Consider the following 21,233-nt stretch of genomic DNA (forward strand, 5'->3'; position numbering starts at 1 on the left):
CTGGGCTCCTGACCTGGTGGAATCCGAGTCCAATTCGCGCTTTTTCTTTTACAGTTTGGGGAAATTAGGCTCAGGCCCAACCCATGGATAACCCATAATATGAGGCCCTTAATTAAAATAAGTTTAAATCTAGGCCCCGAATTATTAAAAGACACTCATACCCTTATATATATTGTCAAGCCCCAAATTAAATAAAATTTAAATTTAAGCCCAAAGTTATTAAATCTAGGCCCAAAATTATTAAAATATCGCGTGAATGTGTAAACAGAAGTTACACATGCATATGCCATGTGTATCCAGAAGTTACACATCATTATGACATGTGTAATGTAAAGTTACATATCAAAAAATAGACATCAAAAAGAATGCATACAAAAAGTACATGTATTATTTTAATATTCATTTATAATAATTTCTTAGCATGTGTAACTAGAAGTTACACACGCATCTGTCTAGTGTAATTGAGAGTTACATATGCATCTATCTTGTGTAATTGAGAGTTACATGCATCTGTCTAGGCCCAACAACCGCTGCTAGCCACCACCACTGCCTCCTCATCCTCCTCCAAAACCTGCACCTCCACCACCACAAATAAGCCACCAGCTTTTATGAAGTTATCTGCAACCTGAAGAATAACAAACAAACATATTTTATGAGATTAAAAGAAAGACATACAAAACAATGCATAATCACTTTCGAATGCATGTGACTAGTATAATTAGGAGTTAAACATACATATAAGGTTAAAGTACTTAGATTCAGAGATACAAAAAAACAATTTTGTTATTCATTTTTAGCATGTGTAACTAGGACTTACACATGGATTTGGGTAGTGTAACTGAAAGTTACACATGCCTGTTATATGTATAACTAGGAGTTACACATGCATAGTGGCATGTGTAACCAATAGTTACACATATATAGTGGCATGTAAACTTGAAATCTCTTTGTACATATAAAGCAAAAACACTAAATATTCAACTTACAGTGCAACAAGGAAAATTATTACATAGTAATTTACTGAATCATCTTGGTAACATCCAAAATCACCTAGCCTAATTATAGTTGAGTAATGTAAATAATAAAAATATTTTAAGATATAGGGAAAAATAGGATAGGAAAATGTAAGAAAAGAACCGAACCTGGCACAACTTCAACTGCGTGACGCATGTATTCCAGATCTTACACTAAGACTTTTCAAGGAAACTACCTTAGCATTGCGAGCACAAAAAGACACCAAATAATTCGAAAGAAATGATATTTCATCAATTACAAGTCATTACTCAAACAACATTTGGTTATAATGGAATCCCCTGATTGTTGATTCCAAAAGACCACTACAGCCATAATCTGAAAAACAAGCCAACACCTAACTTTTCTAAATGTTCTCAACTTTTATAACATAGTTTTGTAGTACAAAGTTCTAGTATAACACATCAATTCCTATTTATGCTTTTTTATAACGTCACTCCTAATAGAAAAAATATCTTGTAGGACTCTGTCAAAAAATAAAAGGTATTACACATCCAAAAAAGGTCAGTAAGGATACAAACCTGAAACTAGATACTGAAAGATGAAAGTCAAGTTATCAAGAACACTTACAAAACCCATGGATAATATCGAAGTTCATAAAAAAAAAGTATACAAATTGAGCTCTGAATTCCCCATTTTAGCACTGACACTGACCTGAAATGTATTGGTTTTCCATATAACCCAAAACATAAAAGTGCATCTTCAGTTTCGTCCAAGACAGTAAGCCCTCATCCTGCACTTCAAAAATAAATTACAATTAAGAGATCAGTTGCAATAAGAACTTAAGTAGATGTGTAATACGACTTGTGTAACCGGAAGTTACACATACATATGGCATGTGTAATCGGAAGTTACACATCCAATTTGATTGTGTAACTAGTAGTTACACATTCAATTAGTATATCCTCGGACATATACTGATGATCACCAACAACAACAACATATGGCATGATTCAGTCTATTAAAAAGAGTAGTATCTTACTTCACTAATGCTAAATAAACTAGGGATACTCGAAACCCAAACCATGCATAATTCAAAATTCACATATCTCAAAACGTTAACTCAAAATGTTAACTGCAAGGTCTACTCAAAATGTTATTCCAGTAGTTGATAAAGTGAGAGTCAGGGTTTATGTCAACATAGACATAAATAATTCTAATCAAGTTCTATATTTAGATGCAAATTTCAATATGTTATTCCAGTAGTTGATAAAGTGAGAGTCAGGGTTTATGTCAGCATAGACATAAATAACACATTAAGAAGATGATCTATGGAAATGACTAATGCAGGGTACAGAATGATTGAATGTTTGTGACAGAATTACTAGTTACACATAATTTAGCATGTGTAACTACTAGATACACATCTAATTAGCATGTCTAACTAGTACATACACATCCATTTAGCTAATGTACCTAGAAGTTACACAATAATCCAATAATTTTTCTTTCCCCCCTGTTAAATAACAATGTATAATGACTAGATAACGCCTCAAGATCATGCCAATTCAATACCCTGACAAATGAAACGAAAATCACTCAATCAGTTAGCATGTGTACCTATAAGTTACACATCTAATTAGCATGTGTAACTAATAGCTACACATACTTGAGATATTGAACCCAAGACCATAGTGATATAAAATGTCCAAAGCATCTTCCATACCACAAACCTAGTAAAGAAAATATGTGTAAGGAAAACATTCATAAACGAGTACTCAGGTGGAAACGCTAGGAAATACCGACACTCATAAACTTGATAGAAGAGAAAATGAGAGAAACCTTTCCAACCATATAACTACTCTTTTCATAAAAACCTGCAATATAACATAAACTTTATATCCCAGGATGTGTAACTACTAGTTACACATCCATATAACTATTCTTTTCATAAGAACCTGCAATATATATATAACATAAACTTTATATCCCAGGATGTGTAACTAGCAGTTACACATCCTGGTAACTACTAGTTAGCAGAAATCATCATTAATGCATAGTTTATATAATACATCTCAGATATGAACCATTCATTAATGCATAGTTTATATAATACAAGTTGTTGTTAGCATGTAATTGTTTAGTCAATCATGTTTATAGACTTCATGCTAAACAGGGAGTTCCAGTACAAAGAGATTGTATTTATCGAATGAACTAAAAACTGAGAATCCATCTTACCTCAAGGTGCAGGTTTTGCTACTTCTCCAAAAGACGTATTCCAGCATGATTCATCCCAATCCCATCCAAGGAGTGTGTACCATTAAGCTGATAAAAGGTCCACCAATTAAATTAAGACAAGGACAGGTAGTTACCAAACAATAATAAGATAATTTTTAAAGAAGTTCACAAATTAGGGAGAGATTCATACACAACTTTCCAAAGACATGAATTTCCTATGGTAGTAAACTCCTTCCAAAATTGACCAATCTAATCCATATCTTCTCTTATTGTGGTCATCAATAACATTCATTAGCCATTGCGTAATGAACCCTCCTACTTAGCCATTAATGTAGGGATATAATAGCACAAGACCAATGCAAACTGTTGGCGTCTCCACAGCTTTATCTGTTAATAACACCACTTGACTTCTTCCTTACTCAGATAACATTCATCCCAGAACCTCCAGAATCCATGACAAATACCCACCTGGTTCACCGACCTTCACAACTAGATTCAACTGCCAAATACTCAACCATGCTCAAGCCATAAATACAACCCCAGTTCATATCCATGTAACATCCACCATACTCACACTTTCTTCTTTTCTCTGCCTGAGATCTTCACAACCTCAATTATCTCTTAAATCCATCATAAAGACCCACACATACCACTTCCTTTGCTTACTGGTGGCTTTGATTAGAAGAACAAAATCAAGTTATCGTAGAACCGCCCATTTCCAGCTATTTTATGTCTTGAAATTCCACAAATTCTTCACCTAACGGCTGCCAGAACTTAAGGCAAAAAAACTGCAGCAAAAACACTTGCACAGAGACTTACCAAGAATCATATGAACTTGAAATGATGAAGAAGGGATAATCTTCCTGCAACATTTCCACATCCAACACAAAACACAATCATAAAATCGTTCAAATACACTATCATTGCAACAATCCCCTTCATATATATCCCACGAAAATAATCAGTAGTAACAACTTCAGCTCTTCGTTATTTTATTGCTTGAAAACAATAAGCAAAGGCAGGCATTCAATATAGTATTCAGAGATATGAATGAAACTAATAATCTGAACTGAGATTCATTTCAAATTGAAAAATTCGTAATATCAAAAATTGAAATTAAACCTAAAATTAGATCGAAACTCAGTGAAACTTACTTCCGATTCTGACTAGTATGACACATCTAATCAATCGATTGAACCACAGATCCCTTACGAATATCGCCATTGAACAGTTTCTCATTCAACCGAGTTTCTGACACAACATAATGAGTCGAATCTGAGTCAGAAACCAGTAATCAAAGTCGATCTTGCGATATTACCAGCAGATTTTTATCTAAATACTTGAACTACAGGTTTTAAGTTTACATAGCCTCAAAGAATAGCTGAAAACGCATTATGAGTTCATTTCACAGACATTTTCACCGAATTTTTATGGGTTTTGGCTTACGAAATGAACGAATCTGAGCTTAAAATGATGAGAAGTCCATGATAATTTCGAAATATGAGATCAGGGAGATGAAATGAATGAAAAAAAAATGAAGATCGGTGAAATTTGGAGACGATGAAGAAGTTTTCTAGGGTTTTTGCCAGAGCCGAGAGAGAAAAAGAACGGAGAAGAGAGAGAAAATAAATTGATAAATGAAAATATGTGTCGATATTCCTCTTGTATATATAGTAAAGGGTAGTCTTGCCATTATTAAAATTCGGAATAATTAATTATGGGCCAGATCTGAAGAAAAATTGATATTTTGGGCCTAGCAGTATCATTTTCCTAAAGTATGGAGTTGATAGTGAAGGATCCATTTTGTGGGGCTTCTATATATTGAACCCATATAGTAGGGGGTTCTAGTATTTTTCACTTACAGTTTTCTTTGGTCCATAACTCGTACTTTCCGTCTAAAGTTGGAGTCCAAAAGAATTGGTTTTACAATTATAACCCCGCTGCATGGATCAGGAACCATTAATCGTGATGAACCTAGAAAAAAAAAGCATCTTACACATTCGTTTTCCATCCCACTGAGCCTCGGATAACCATCTGTTCGTTTCTAAAATTCTCTCTAATGTTTAATCAATCCGCGTTTATCGCATCATCATCCGCCTTACAGTGATATCGTTCTAGAAGAAGGATATGTACATGCTGCTATTTATATTAGGGAACTTTGGTCTTCTTCTGCAATTTCCTCATTCATCATCAGCTTTTCCGTATAAACCCTAGGCGTCTCCTTTGGTAAGTATCGCCTTTGAGTTTCAGTTAGTATATTCTAATTTATTTATCTGTTAGGTGTTACTCATTGATTTTGACACCGACTTGGAGAGGTGATAATGGGTGACAAAGCTAAGAGGTACGGCAGGAGATTGAGAACTAATGTGAATCCTTTAAAATTGAGTCTAAGTAATAAAGCTTTTAATGAGAAAAAAAGAAAGAGGCGTGGAAGCGATACCAGAGAGAGTAAACAGGTGAATAACAAGTGTAGTAGTAGTAGTGGTAATGGCAATTCAGAAGTTATTATTGATGGTAGTTGCAGCAGCAATAGTGAGGAACATAAAATTATCAGACAGAGTGAGGATAATAAGAAGATGAAGATGGAGAACAATTGGAAGCCAATGGCCAAGTGTAGTGTGGAGAATATTGGTAGTAGTAGCCTCAGCAATAGAGAGGAAAATGATATTATTAAGAAGATGGAGATGAATAACAATTGGAAGCCGATGGCCAAGTGCAGTGCGGAGAATATTGGTAGTAGTAGTAGCCTCAGCATTAGCGAGGAAAACGAAATTGTTAGACATAGTGAGAATAATAAGAAGATGGAGATGAAGATGGGTAACAATTGGAAGCCAATGGCCAAGTGCAGTGTGGAGAATATTGGTAGTAGTAGCCTCAGCAATAGTGAGGAAACTGAAATTATCAGACAGTGTGAGAATAATAAGAAGATGAAGATGGATAACAATTGGAAGCCGATGGCCAAGTGTAGTGAGGAGAATATTGGTAGTAGTAGCCTCAGCAATAGTGAGGAATATGAAATTATTAGACATAGTGAGAATAATAAGAAGATGAAGATGGATAACAATTGGAAGCCAATGGCCAAGTGCAGTAGTGGCAACAAGGTTCTGAGCAGCAGCAGTATTTTCGATCACTATAGAATAATGCGTGGGATATTGAGTAGGCTCCCTGTCAAATCACTCATGCGATTCAAGTGTGTAAGCAAACATTGGCAGTTCTCAATTTGCCAAGATCAAGGCTTGATTGATTTACACTTCTCTCAGTCAAAGCAACATTGTCCAGATCTCTTTCTTGTTGTTCCGCGTTATTCCGTTAATCTCTCTGGAAGATACCCTGTGTCCAGGAGTACAAGGGGGTATGCGGGTCCCCGGGAGTGTAAGTATCAACAGTCTTTGTTGCTAGGCAATTTATTTGAAAGTGGAACATCGCCGGCCATTAGAACTACTGTTCGAAAATCAGAGCAAAAGCCATTTCATTATACTAAGATTCTACCACCTGTTAATGGTTTGATTTGCTTTGTTAACCGTCGTTCAGCTGCCGTTTGCATATTAAATCCAAGCACTAGAGAACGAACACCATGGATCGTTTCTTCGCTTTGTCAAAACAAAAAGTACAATTTCGTTGAAGAATATGCTCGTGGTGTATGTTTACCAACTTACTTCTTTGGATTTGATCCTGCCACCAAACAACACAAAGTTGTATGCACTTGGTGTCTACATGGACAAGCGACAGGTTTTTCTGGCATCGATAGTGGAGATGACAAATTTCAGTGGACAGGCATTTGTGAGGTCTTGACCGTAGGGGAGAACACTTGGAGAAACATTGATGAGAAGGTTCCATTTTCGCACTATCCTGTAGAAGTTTCAATTTGCTCAAATGGTTTCATTTACTGGGGTAGTGGTTTCGTGGGAATCCCTGAAAATTTAAATGCATTTGACGTTGGGCAGGAGAAATTCAAAGTGATTACGGTTCCTCAGCATATCAGAGACAAATGTAAGAATCCACCCGGAGGCGATTGTGGTCCTTATCATAGTTTAATAGAAGTGGGTGGACATATATCTTTACTACAACGGTGGACTGATAAGGTTGTGAAGCTATGGATTTGCGGTGTTGATACTTCTACTGGTAGCTACAGCAAGTGGACTGAAATTACGATGAACTTACCTTTTCAGTGGGGCGGCAGGCATGGTAGATTCCCTTACTTCCATGGTGTTGCAGGAGAAGACCGGATTATTATAGAATCCTACCCAACTATGGACAGATTAGATATAAGTGAAGTCTGTCTATATTCTTATGATTGGAAAAAGAAGACGTCAACAAAAAAGGCCAAAGATGGTGTGGTTTCGGAGTTAAGTTCGGTTTCCTTATATTCGGGATTAGCTTTGGTTTCTTTATTTAGATCTTTTGCAGAAAGCCTCTGGCCTGTTCGAGACCACCAATCCAGACACCGCCAAGAAGTGAGTAATTTTCTTATCATGTATCTTTTTGTTCTTCTCTAGACATTCATTAATATTAATTCCCTAAATGTGCGTGATATCTGGTGAATGTTTGCATGGTGCAAATATATAAACTGCCTCAAGTTTGTACAGATCACTGCTAAGTTCGTTGTAGTATGTAGTGGTGACTTTTTAAGAGGTAAAGGAGTTCTAGAAGTGTGAATAAACTGAAGCGATGAAGAACCAGTTGTCCTTTTCCGCAGGCAGTAATGGGACCATGTATGTGGTCCTTAATTACTAATAATATGTTTGGTCGATGACGTTGTACAATGAATCTAGTTACAGTGAATATTGATAACAATGTTGCAATTCCCTTTCTTAATATTCCCCGATAATGACCTACTGCAATCAAAACGAATTTCTAGCTAGGGAAAATTCTGCAATATAGTTCACTTATGTAATTTCTAATCTATTTTACTAGAAATTGATATGCTATATTCTTCTACAGACTGAAAAGGCTCGTTTGCGGCTAAATATTAATGTTACTGCTGCACTGGATTCTGCTCCTGCACCTGCTCCAATTGAATCTTTTACGGATATGGTAACATTGTTTTCTTTTCAAGAAGCTATGAACGAATCTTTAACCAGGATTCACGTTGCTATAACTATGTGTAATTTGTTTTCAGTGTCTGCATGAAAGTATCATGAAAGATATATCGTTTCACAAGTACTCTACACCGACATCTATCCAGGCCCAAGCTATGCCAGTTGCTCTTAATGGAAGGGATCTTTTGTGTTGTGCAGAGACTGGGAGTGGTAAAACTGCTGCTTACGCTATTCCAATGATTCAGGTTTTCATTTTTAGCTTCCCACCTTAGATTGAACTTTTGTCATTTTTGGCATTATTATATTGTTTATTATATTGGCATTATTTACACATATATTGTTTCCACTCTGCAGCATTGCCTAGCTCAGCCTTCTGTTCGGCGAGGTGATGGTCCTCTTGCGTTAGTGTTGGCACCTACGAGAGAACATGCCCAACAGATAGAGAAAGAGGTGAGGTTACTGATTATCTACCACAAGATTAGAAATGCTTTCCCAACTGGTCCTTTTGTCTTCTGTGTATTACACAATCAGATTATTTGTATATCGTATGCAGTGTTGCTAAAGTCTGTGAGTTGTCTTTTACTCTTCGAATTGTGACCTCCGCTTGATATTGTTACTATTTTAATTTTTCAACCTATAATAACCAAATTAAGGACATTATTCTTGGGCCGGAACACAACTTCTCTGAAATTTCACTTTTGCACTTTGAAAAAAGCCATACAGTTCTGTTTTTATGTTTATGGCACTAAAAAGCCATTATTTTTGTGTATGGCACTTTCTTGTCTCACTAGGTAAACGGTAATTTCTTGTCCACCAAATTTTGTTCAATTTAACTATTTTGAGGTCATCTTACCTTCTTTAGTTACTTGTCTGATTCGTTCTTGCTCTATGGTTGTTCAATATTTTCTCAGGTTAAGGCCTTCAGTAGATCTCTGGAGTCCTTCAGAACTGCTACTGTTGTGGGTGGAACAAATATGGCAGAGCAGGTAATTTTTTGTAGTTTAGGAGTTTGTGTTACATGATTGTCATCATTTGAATTTTTTGATTTAACTGAAGTATAAGGAAATCTCAAACTTAATGTGGCCGTAGCATATCAGTGCTACTTATATTTTCTCCATTTTCCTTAATGGTGTATACCATGACAGAAGTCTGAGTTGCGAGCGGGAGTAAATATTGTGGTTGCCACACCTGAAAGATTTATTGACCATTTGCAACAAGGGAACACCTGCCTCTCTAGGATCTCATTTGTTTTTATGGATGAGGCTGACATACTGTTGGACATGGGGTTTGAGCCGCAGATAAGAGAGGTGCTTCATACTCGAAATCCCTTCTTTTATTGTTGCTGGGTTTCTGGTTGTCACATGTCTAGCAATTTCAGTGTTGAAATGTGCGTGTGTAAGCGGACATACTATTTATTGGTTATTTTATTGGCTTTCAGGTGATGCGGAATGTTCCCATAAAGCGCCAAACGTTGCTGTTTAGTGCAACAATGCCAGTAGAAATTGAAGCCCTTGCGCAGGTAAAGTTTCGGATATTACCCTTGTGATCATATAACCATCTATACAATGATTTTCTTCAGAAGTCAATCGTTTGTGCTAATGAGCTTATGCGTTACAGAAGTACCTTAGTGACCCAGTGCAAGTGAAGGTTGGAAAGGTTCAGGGGAGTGAGAAGGTTGGCAACGTTGCTCATACTCACGCTCTGTTGTTAGTGCAATTTTTTTTAATATATATTTTTAGTGCATGGTGGTTTTTATAGGTTTAAGCTGTTCTGTATTTGATTAAATTAGTCTTTTGATTCTACAGGCTAATATGGAGGACTCGCATTAAATTATGATTCAGATTATACCATGGGAAAACATGAGAAGGAGACAAAATGAATGCCTGGGTTGCCAAAACAGCCAAATGGATGAATGATAATTAGGTCGATGTAATAGTGAGTTATTCAGACGATGAACATATTTATTTGTTGTGGATGATATTTTGTGTTCTCTTAATTGTATTCTTCCGGCTTTATTTTGCTAAAAAACAAATTCTCTGGAAACACTGTGCAAGTTTACTGTCTCTGTACATAGTGGGAAGAGTCATTTTGCTTTCCTGTGTTATGAAGGTTTTGCTCAAACATCTGGGAAACAATTTTTATCTGTAAATGCTCTACATATTTGGCAAGAGGGTGCTTCTAGCTCAGTGGATAGAGCGCCTGTTTTCCTAAGTTTTGATATAAAGTAGTCTAATTACTGACATTATGTAAGATGATTGAGCAAGTAATTTAATTACGTGCACTATTATCACGGTTTAATTAAAAGATGCACACAGATTCAGTGGAACTTGGTAGTCTACCCACACCTAACAAAACCAGATCCATGAGCACTTTAATCGGTTGCACGTTCTCTTTTGCCATACAGCAAAAAATGGACCCTCGTTCAGTTCACGTTTCAAGACCTATGTTCGAATTAGGGCCGCACAAAACCGACTCAACCCACCAACCCAACTCATACCCTCCCGAAATTTCCCGCACCTGACGCAATCCATCTAGGAGCGGGTAGATTATGGTATTTCTAATTTAATTCTAACCCTTAGGTTACCTATCCTAGATTATTTTTTTGAAGCGTGAAATTTATTAAACTATTAAGGAACTATTACAATAGGGTAAATAATACCTCAAGATTCATCAATTACAACAATTAGATTGGTAAGCCATGAATCTAAAATATCATGATACTGGAGTAGAATAGCAGTCTTCGAATCGGAGTTGCAGCGAGGGCGGGTGTTGGTGTCGAAGGTCGAAAGGCCTCCGGTCAATGCTTTCCACAAAAAAAGTTGTACTTTTGATGAACACATCAGTGTCCATAGGATCTCAGTTGGTGATAGAGTTCTTCGATGCAATTGATTGAAGTTGCTAGTCATGTTTTCGTATCTCGATGTTGTTGTGAGCTTCACAAGTGATCGTATGCTCCTTTGATTTTTGGCTCGATCCATAACTTCAATGAATCTTTAACTTTGATAAAATCCAGTCTTGGCCCTTAAAGGATTAAAGCTGATATTGCTAAGATGCTATTACAGAGGTAACTTCCCAAACTCTTAAAGGATAAAACTAATAAAGCTATTACTAAAACTACTAAAGAGGAATTACAAACTCCAACTAAATTACAACTTAAGATATTACAACCGACTACGACAAGGAATAAAGATACTAATACACCATACACTGAAGAACTGTTATAACTTAATTAATACAAACAAAACATAAAGTTTGAGGTCTTCCGGCCCATCGAAACTACAGTTAAACTAGCGCTAGATTTTGTGACACATTTAGCATGGACTGCTGGGATTCTCAATAAACATATTGATGGGAGATGTTGAAGTTAAAGCTTTATGCTGCTTAGGGGTTGTGAACTGCTGGGTTTCTTATTAAACCATACTGATGGGAGAAGTTGAAGCTGAAATTCATGCTGCTTAAGGTTCTTGCTGAAGACGCATATACTGATGGGAGAACTTGAAGCTGATATTCAAGCTGTTTAGGGTTCTTGCTGAAGACGCATAGAGAAAACAAAAGGTCGAGGTAGTCGAAAGTAGCTCATAATGTCTCATAAAGCCACATATACAAACCAGAGTGGAGCGAAGACAGCACCGAAGTCCACAGGACCAAACATAACATCGGGAAAAATCTAACAAACTGATACGACAGTCTGCCTTATAAAAACGAATTCCAAAGCTGAACAAATAACTAAAATGAACCAAGTCTCCAAGAGACCCACCCTTCATCTTGACACAAAACACAAACTAAGACCAGGCTAGATAGAAGCCTCAGCAAACAAAGCTGAACAGCCTAACGGGATGACCAATCCAAAACTTTTGCAACGATAAACTTAAATAAACACGATACACTTCCACTGGAACAATATGCGCCATTCACAACTAAAAAACCCCAGAATACTAGTACAACAGACTAAGGATGGTGAGGTTCACAAAATCCCAAGACACGGAGGAGTAGGAGACACGAATCAAGACTAAAATCATGGGGATTTTTCATGACATAAAACAATAAAAGGAAATGGTAATAAGATGTAGTGGGATATGAGGTTTCAGGAAGCACTAAGGCAGGAAGTTGCTGGTAGAAATAAACATGATAGGTAAACACAAAATCCTTGATTGAAAAGGGGCTTGGTTAACCAGATTAATGAGATTAATGGAACCCAATCGAAATCCCATGGATTAAATTAAGAAACCTTTAGATTTATCCCAAATAAAATTGCATGGATCCAAAAGTACCTTTCGATTTGGATAACAGTAGCTTCAATATGCGGCTCAAGATTGAAATTGAATTTTCCATCGGTATCGGCAGCAGCAGAGAACTCTATAATCAAACTAAAGCAGAATCACGTTGCACGAAATAAGCAGCATCCATTGATTGAGAAAACATCACTAACCAAATCGTATCACAAAGTTCTAAACACACATAGCTTTAACAGAGATCGTAGGGCTGGTGGACTCGGAGATTTAGCCGATTAGATGGAAGAAAAACATTAAAGAGATTTTTTTGGGTTTTCTGCTCTGTTAATTAGCACCAGAACGGAGGGGATACAACCTAATTACTAACAGTTTTGCTCAGATCCGCTCGGAAACGAGCAAATCTGAGCAAAAAATGGGAGGCGCCGCTGGAGATTTTTCCTAATCCTAAATCGCTAGAGAGGAGAGAGTTTTGTGGAAAAATCAAAAATATCACCTATCCTAGATGAACCATAGTTGCTGAAGTAAAGATATATAATGTCCTAATCCTAATCATCGCTAACTTTTCTTCAGTTCCCTTTCTCTCCCTATCAGATTCAACTTCTTTTATTCACTTTCTCTTCGTTTTCTAAATCAATCACAACATCACCAATAACAATCAATCAACATCGTCACCAATATAATAGCAAACCAACAACCGACGGTGAAACTAGGAATCATTGTAATTACTAATTAGGGTTTTGTTTCCCAAGTCTTTAGAGCATCGGACCTGAAAACGTCATATTTTCCCAGTAGTGTTCTCCACAAATTCATGTCTGACTGTTTGAATTAGAATCTTGTTCCACTGAACTCAAGCCTTCATTACGATTCTCTTCAGGAACAAAATAAATAATTGTTGCTGCATTTAGAATCCGACAGAAAAAACCAGTGGTGCCGCACATGCAATCCAAATTCCTCATGTTGGAGTTGCAATGGTTTTCAACCACACTGGGTGGAGGAACTTTCAGTGGGTTGGCTGAAATGGAGCACTTTGTCCGCTATGAAGCTATAAAATTTCCTGCATTTTTTTTAGGGGCGACCCAAAGGTATTAGTTTTTTTTTGGTATTAGGGGCAACTAGGGCTGCACAAAATCGACTCAACCCACCAATCCAACCCACACCCTCCCGAAATTACCCGCACCCGACCCAACCCACCTAGGAGCGGGTCGACTATGGATCACAGCATCAAAACCCATCGTATGGTGAGTCGACTGTGGGTGACAGCTTCCCTCACCCGACCCAACCTACCCACCCACCTAAGTAATTTAATTCTAACCTTTAGGTTACCTATCCTAGATGAACCATAGTCGTTGAAGTGATGATATATAATACCTTAACCCTAATCATCGCTAACTTCTCTTCAGTTCCCTTCAGCGACAACCTCTTCTCTCCCTATCAGACTCAGTTTCTTTTTTTCGCTTTCTCTTCGTTTTTTAAATCAATCACAACATCACCAACAACAATCAATCAACATCGACACCAGTACAGTAGAAAACCAACAACCGAAGGTGAAACTAGGAATCACTGTAATTACTAATTAGGGTTTTGTTTCCTAAGATTGATTTTTGGTTGGCGTATTTCGATTGGGTTCTTAATTCTTATTTCAATTTTGTTTCTTCTTCGCAGCAAGCTGCAATATTATATTACCATCAAGTGAAGCCACAATATATGAAGTACAAACTGCAAACGGAATAAATATGTAATTGCTCTGTAATATTCATTGTATTTTATGATGTGTAACCCACCACCTACCCGATCCAACCCACCGTAATGTGGGTCGGGTGAAAACCGACCCATTGTAATGTTAGGTTGGTTGTGGGTGACAACTTCTGTTACCCACCATCAGTGGGTTGGGTGGTGGGTGAGCCCAACCCAATTCAACCCATGTGAATCCCTAGGGGCAACTAATAAAATAAAAACGGGTCACCCAAACCTAAAATGAAGTCAACCCTTATTTTTCAGAATCAAAGATAAGTTAAAAAAAAGATTAGACTTTTCCTAAAATGAAAAAGTTGAAATAATTGAGTGTTGTGCAATGTAATTCAAAGCTAATACACTATTTCAGAACAAAGGGTAAAAATGCAACATTCAGAATACAAAGATAAAACCGGTATTTTCTTATTCCATGATAACACCACATAACGAGAATACTTGGTTGGCATTATATGGTTTGAGGTAAAACCACTTTTCAGTATAGCCCGTATACCATTTTTTTTAAGAAGTAAGAAATGAGAAAAATAAGCTACCAGGGCTAGCTTGTACCCATTACAGTATTCCAATTAGTACATATAAGAGGAACGATTTTTTGGGGGCTACTCAAAAAAGGTGGGGACTACTTTGTGATAGAAATCTCCACCCTACATTATAAGGGGTGTCCTAAAAGATTAGGGAAGACTAATCTGCCCTTATTCTAATTAAGGTTATAACTAATCCTAATAACCCACTAATCTAACCCACTACCCACTAATCCAACCCACTAATTAAAATCTAATTAAAACCTAATTTAAAACTTAAAATCAGTTTCAAAACTGATTATTTTCTTCTTCATCATCTTCTTCTTCTCTTCTTCTTTTTTTGTAGACATCGACGTTAACCGTCGATTCGAAAAAATTTCATCGTCGATTAATCAATCTTTATAAACAATGCGTTCTAAGCAGACACCAAGAATTGCAGGATTCATTCCTGGACTTGCAAGTATAGCGAATCTCCCATATCAATTTCAAACTGATAAACAACTTCAAGCAAAGTTGAGAAACCAAATCAAGCTTCCAACAGGAAAAAAGAAGTCTGATTCGAGTCAAATGCAAATCCGCGGGTAATTTCCTTCATACCCATTCTTTTTAATTCGTTATTTGTTGAAAAAATCGATTAGAAATCATGAAAACTCGTTGAAAATGTTGGTAAAGTAGACTTTTCGGCTAGGAGATTCTGTGTAACCCTAGATTTTCTTACCAAACTTTCAAAAATAGGAACAGTTTGGTTAAGTAGACTAATATTTGGTGACCGAACTACATAGTTTGTTGAGCTCGCAACAAAAAATTTCGTAACCGAACTCAGTATTTCCTTTGAAAGAATGAGTTCGGTTTTGTCGATAAAATTTTTGGCTAACCGAACTTTTGAAATATTTAGTTTGGTTGCGTCTCTATATTTATCAGGTCACCGGTCTTATGAAATATGTAGTTCGGTTACATCATAATTTTTAGCAGGTTACCGAGCTATAGTCTATTAACTCCAAGTGTTGTGTTTACTTTATTCTTTAGTTCTATTTGATTTGATAACACAATATTCTATTATGTTTAGCTAATACTTTGGATTTTGTTCATTAGGAACAAAGGAAAAAGATTGAAACTATACCTAGATTAGGATTTGAAAACTCCCACCCCTTGTGGAGCAAAACATTTAGATTTCCGAAACCGTGGTGCCACAAATGCTAAACATGGAGGGGGCTCGTTACCGGAAGTCAACCAAGTGAATGTTCGTGATGTAATCCAAGATGTCAATGAAGAGATGATGAAGAATACAAATTGATAATTTTATTGATAATGATGATGAAGAAGAGCAAGGAAATGAAAACCAAGGAAATGAAGAGGTTGAACAACAATGAGAACATGTTGAAAATGTAGAGGAAGAAGAACTAGGACAGGGAAAAAAAGGATAAGGACAATGAGAGGATGAAAAGGAGGGAGAGGATGAAGAGGAAGAAGAGGAGGGAGAGGAGGGAGATGATGTAGAACATCTAGACAAAGTCACCCCTGTTTGACATTAGTGTCAAACTGTATTCTATTTCTAGTATTATTTCCCAAATTATGATTTTTCTATTCTAGAACTATTCTAGAACACATTAGTTTCCTAGTTTAGTTTGATTTCTTTTCTAGTTTTATTATTTTTAGGAAATAGTGATGTCTATATAAAAAGGCCTAGACTTGTAGAAATTCCACACATTCACATTATTATCTTGTTTGATTTATCAAAGATATTTTATTTATTTATTGTTCTCTAGTTTTCTTATAGATTTTGTGAATCAATTGATTTTACACTAGTTTTCACTATCTTTTGGATCCTTGATCCAAATTATTACGCTTCCGCTACGTTAGGAGAGGAGGGATAGGATGAAGAGGAGGAAGAGGAGGGAGAGGATGAGAGGAAGAAGAGAAAAAACATTGTTCATGTTAAAGAGAAAAAGAAGCCTAAGTCTCTTAGTGCTAGATACTCACACATTCCCCCTGCTAATTTGTGTTTGTCACCAAGCAACCCAACTTATGGTACTCCAAATGGTGGAGGGGCAACATTGTTTGGCTACAAACACTCATGGGCTGCGAATATCTATGCGACAAAGATATTCATTAAGTTCAATGTTAACTGTTTTAGAACCTTGTTTTCTTTTCTTTTTAAACATTTTTCGTCAAGTATTTATAGTGTTACGTTCTTTTTGTATTAATAGTGTTATGTTGTTTTTGTAGGATCATAATGATACAGTTCGTGTTATTAATATTCAAAGGGCGTCCAAATGGGATCTTTCTTTGGAGTGTGACGAGTTTAAAGCCAAAGTTAAAGAATGTGTGTTATAGAGAGCTATTGAATACGCACATGAGGAATTTGACATTGTTGTCGTATCTTCATTTCTCAAGAGGCATTATCCCGAGACATATACAATGCATCTTCCATTTGGCGAGATGTGAATTACTCTTGATGATTGCCATAGAATCACCGGCTTACCACTGGAAGGTAAATATCTTCGAGAAGGATACAACCCCTCGATGAGTTATGAATCTCTTGAAGAATTGGCTCTAAAATATCTAGGATGGGATGCAAGAAAGTCTCAATGTGAGTTTAGACGTTTTATGAGGTCCCCTAAATGTGGCGATGAGTATAATCCAAGAGAGGCAAATGGAACATTGAAGAAGAAGTTGAAGAAATTAAAGTTGGTAAAGTTGAAGGCAGCATTTGGAGGGACAAAAAAGAAGATGGAGAAAGGAAAGTTGGTGATGAACGGGGAGACCCTTATGCATCATATCACCGCTAATTGGTTATATTATCTAGGAACTGTCATTTTCCTCGACACCTCTAGAAATCGGGTGGATGCACATTATCTACAGCTTTTGGAGAATCTCGATGAGATAAACAATTACTCTTGGGCCACTGGGGTGATTGCTTTTGTTCTACAAGAGATGAGAAAATGGTCGAGTATTAAGTGTAATCAAATTGGAGGTTACTTAACTCTTGTTCAGGTGACCTTCTACATTATTAATTAGCCAATTATTCGCTTAATTTTTCTGCTTCCAATTCAATTTTCATGAATATGGTTAATATTTTTATATTTTGACATAGATTTAGATTTACGACCATTTCCCTTCATTGAAATTGGCTAAGAAAAATACACCTTATCCCTATCGGGCACATACAACATGAAAATGGTTGTTTTTGGACGCACAAAAGAAGTCTAAAGAAGAGCAGTTGACTTCGTTGAGGGGGAAATTGGATAAACTTACGGTAAATGATGTGGTATTTCATCCATACTCCGTACTCGATGATGTACCTGTATATGAAGATGATCTGAATGGTGTCTCTACCGTCTCGGCTTACCATGGACCAATTTGGTATCCTAACGGCTATGCAATATATAATCCAAGGAGAATACTAAGACAACTTTGTTGCGTCCAAATGGATCCCGACGTGGAGAATGAAAATTTCAATTTTCTGGTTTAAGGAACAAAGAACACCGAGAAATATTTTGATCCAAAGCATGAACCAACTCCTACGATAGAACATTAGAATGCACTTGGTCAATATTATTTACCTTTGGGTGATTGTGTACCCGTTGAAGGAGATGTGAATGCATGTGATTATATGGAGTTTTATGAAGAAATTAGTCACCCTTTTGTGATAAATAAAGAACAACAAGCTAAGACTGATGCGGCGAAGGCGGAGGCAAAGGATAGGGAGGCTAAGAGAGCTCAGAAGAAGATGCCTATTTGTGGAGAAGAAGCTAAAAGGTTATGGGATAATGTGGTAAGAAAATTTATTTCTCTTATACCTTTGGGTTGTTTCAAAGTATTGAAAATATATTTACTTGTGCTTAAAATTGGAATTTGGTGTTGAATGGTTCGAAATTGTTGAAGAAATGGATGGCTAAAATCAAAAGTAGAGAGCTGATGTTGACTAAGGAACAAACTGAATACTACAAGCAGTGGGAGGGCCTTATAACTAAAAGAATGGTGGAGCCAAGTAGGTCTAAGCAACTGAAGAGGGGTCGACAACAAGGTGAAGGTTCAAGTCGCGATGTGGAGGAAACCGGTGGAGGATATGAAACCCCAAGTGATGAGGAAGTTCGACCTAAAACTCGTGGTAAACAAGGAGGTGGTAAAAGGGGTCGACAACAAGGAGAAGGTTCAAGTCGCGTTGTGGAGGAAACCGGTCGGAAATATGATACCACAAGTGATGAGGAAGTTCGACCTAAAACTCGTGGTAAACAAGGAGGTGGTAAGAGGGGTCGTAAAGTGGTCGTTAGTGAAATGGAATGAAGTATTTGGAAAAATTCTCATGCAAGAATTTACATAATGGTAATTATCAACTCTTACCTTTTTTACGATTCCACTAACAGTAGTGATTTCAACGTAACATTTAACACTTCAAAACTTGCTCGCTTCTTCGAACCTACAAAAGACGGGAAAAACTCATAATTTTCATAAAAAATGAACATTACTACTGTGAACATTCACCATGGAATTATGAAAACTAAAACATTATTTCATCATAAATGAATGTTTACTTCTAATGATTACACAAAACTCAAGTTTTTATTTTTAAGAAAATAGTATATATATTCATATATATAAACAAAACGTGATTTACTCACGTAAATAAAAAAGTTTTGACGTGAGCAAGGCTCACGTAAATAAATTTTTGGATATTCCACGGTTTCATAAAAAAAAAAAATAATAATCCATGAACATGCCATGGTTCTATAAAAAAAAAAAAATCTTTTCCTTCGTACTATCGTCTTTCTTTGAAACGAAGGTTTATTTCGGTTTTGTGAAAAGTTCATGTCTTTTCAAGATAAAGTTTTGGTTTCCATGAAAGCTCATAAACAAAATTTTGTCATTGGACACAAGTCTATGCATAAGAAAAAAATCTCTCCTAAGTCAGGGATTATTACTAGTTTCTTAAACTAACGATCGAACGAACATACATTTTCTAGAAACATGGGTTTTCAACAAACTCACACTCATATATGCACATGTATATAATTTCAACATGATCAAAGCATGAACAACTCATGAAATCAGCAAAAAAACAAAGAAAGTCCCAGCCTGGTCGGCGTCGGCCGGAAGTTGGTCGGCCGGTGTTAGCTCTGGTCAGACGGCGGTGGCGCTCCGGCGAAAATTTTTATTCTCCTGCTGTTGAGGTGAAGGAGATGAAAGGCATGAAGATGGTGTTCGGTCGTGTGAAGGTGAAGTAAAAAAAAAGATTAATTCCTTTTATATCAAATTTTATTTCCAAAACCTAATCTCAAAAGGATTTCCTTATTGGGCCCGACCCGTGAATCCTAAAACGACCAAGGTCCCGTCATCAAAATCAGCGGTTCAACACCAATTCATGATCATTAGGCGATGCTCTATTATGCCACTGGAATCTTCGTTCTAGCCGTGGCTTGCTCGTACTATCAAAAATCCGGTAAGGTCTTATCTTACGACTAAGTTCAAATGCTTACATTGTTGGTAACCGGAAAATCACTATTCAGTGCTGACTGAGGAACATGAATGTTCCTCACTAATCAGGGGACTTAATGTAGATGGTGGATTTTCGACAAGGGGTAAAAATTTAAACCCATAATTGTACATACTCCTGATCTAGCAATCAGATGAGTATCGAGGCTCATGTCTCTTATCGGAAGCATGAAAGGTCATGCCTTAAGAATCTCTGACTGAGAATACTGTCTCTCAGAGTATATGTAGATGTGTAGTCTCTTAGTTGAGGCAACGACATATCTTATGAATACTGAGCAATTTCAGTAATTATTTATATATAAAATCGAAAGATTGGACGGCTCCTAGACAGCTTGCCTGCTAGTATAGAGCAACAACATCTTCAGGATGTAACAACGTTTTCCCTGACTATATAAAAGAAATATAACGCCTCAACAGGCTCATATCACTCAATTCATAAATAATTAATGCTCCTAGACGATTGTACTAGTATATAGCCATTAATTAATTATTTTCAAATCATTAGATTCATTTACTGAATCCCTGGAAAATATTCTATGTTTTCCATACTATTTCGTTACTTCAATTTATGGTTATTCCCAACCGAATTCCATGGGTTAGTAATAAATATTCAACACACGGGCATCTGAGCACTATCGAATAAGTCCCGACCAAAATGGTGCAAATGTACTAAGCAATAGTGCACTAACGAGCACCTGAATGCACGAACGAGCATTCCAAAATACGAAGGAACGATGAACCTATGCAAAATATGAACGAAATAATAAATAAAAAAATATTAAGCAAGGCGCTGGGGGACTGGGCCACCGGCCGTCCGGTTGTGCCATGGCCAGTCCCATGCCCAATTCAACATTTTATCATATTTTCATTATTTTCATTGATCTCATGAAAATCCCTTCATTTGAACAAATTTCCTTCGTTTTAAAGAAACTCCTCAGTTTCATGGTGTTTCCTTCGCATCAAGGAAATAATATAAAATTCGAAAAGGT

At 36.7% G+C, this 21,233-nt stretch overlaps 1 protein-coding gene and 1 long non-coding RNA gene across 2 annotated transcripts; one reads left to right on the forward strand and one right to left on the reverse strand.

The window, feature by feature from the left end:
- Window positions 1–490: 490 nt before the first annotated feature.
- Window positions 491–1,767, reverse strand: LOC113317880. Its single transcript, XR_003344080.1, has 3 exons — window positions 1,687–1,767; window positions 1,143–1,210; window positions 491–625 (listed from the first exon to the last, which is right to left on the reverse strand). It is a non-coding gene; the product is annotated as an uncharacterized LOC113317880 (long non-coding RNA).
- A 3,380-nt stretch (window positions 1,768–5,147) lies between these two features.
- LOC113318152 lies at window positions 5,148–10,460 on the forward strand. The gene is made up of 9 exons (XM_026566279.1): window positions 5,148–7,664; window positions 8,152–8,244; window positions 8,330–8,494; window positions 8,604–8,699; window positions 9,161–9,235; window positions 9,395–9,556; window positions 9,688–9,768; window positions 9,867–9,923; window positions 10,055–10,460. The coding sequence occupies exons 1-9, from the start codon at window positions 5,532–5,534 to the stop codon at window positions 10,076–10,078; spliced, it is 2,886 nt and encodes a 961-aa protein (XP_026422064.1). The 5' UTR covers window positions 5,148–5,531; the 3' UTR covers window positions 10,079–10,460.
- Window positions 10,461–21,233: the final 10,773 nt, after the last annotated feature.

This window comes from Papaver somniferum, chromosome 10, assembly GCF_003573695.1.
Source record: "Papaver somniferum cultivar HN1 chromosome 10, ASM357369v1, whole genome shotgun sequence".
NCBI classification, from domain to species: Eukaryota; Viridiplantae; Streptophyta; class Magnoliopsida; order Ranunculales; family Papaveraceae; genus Papaver; species Papaver somniferum.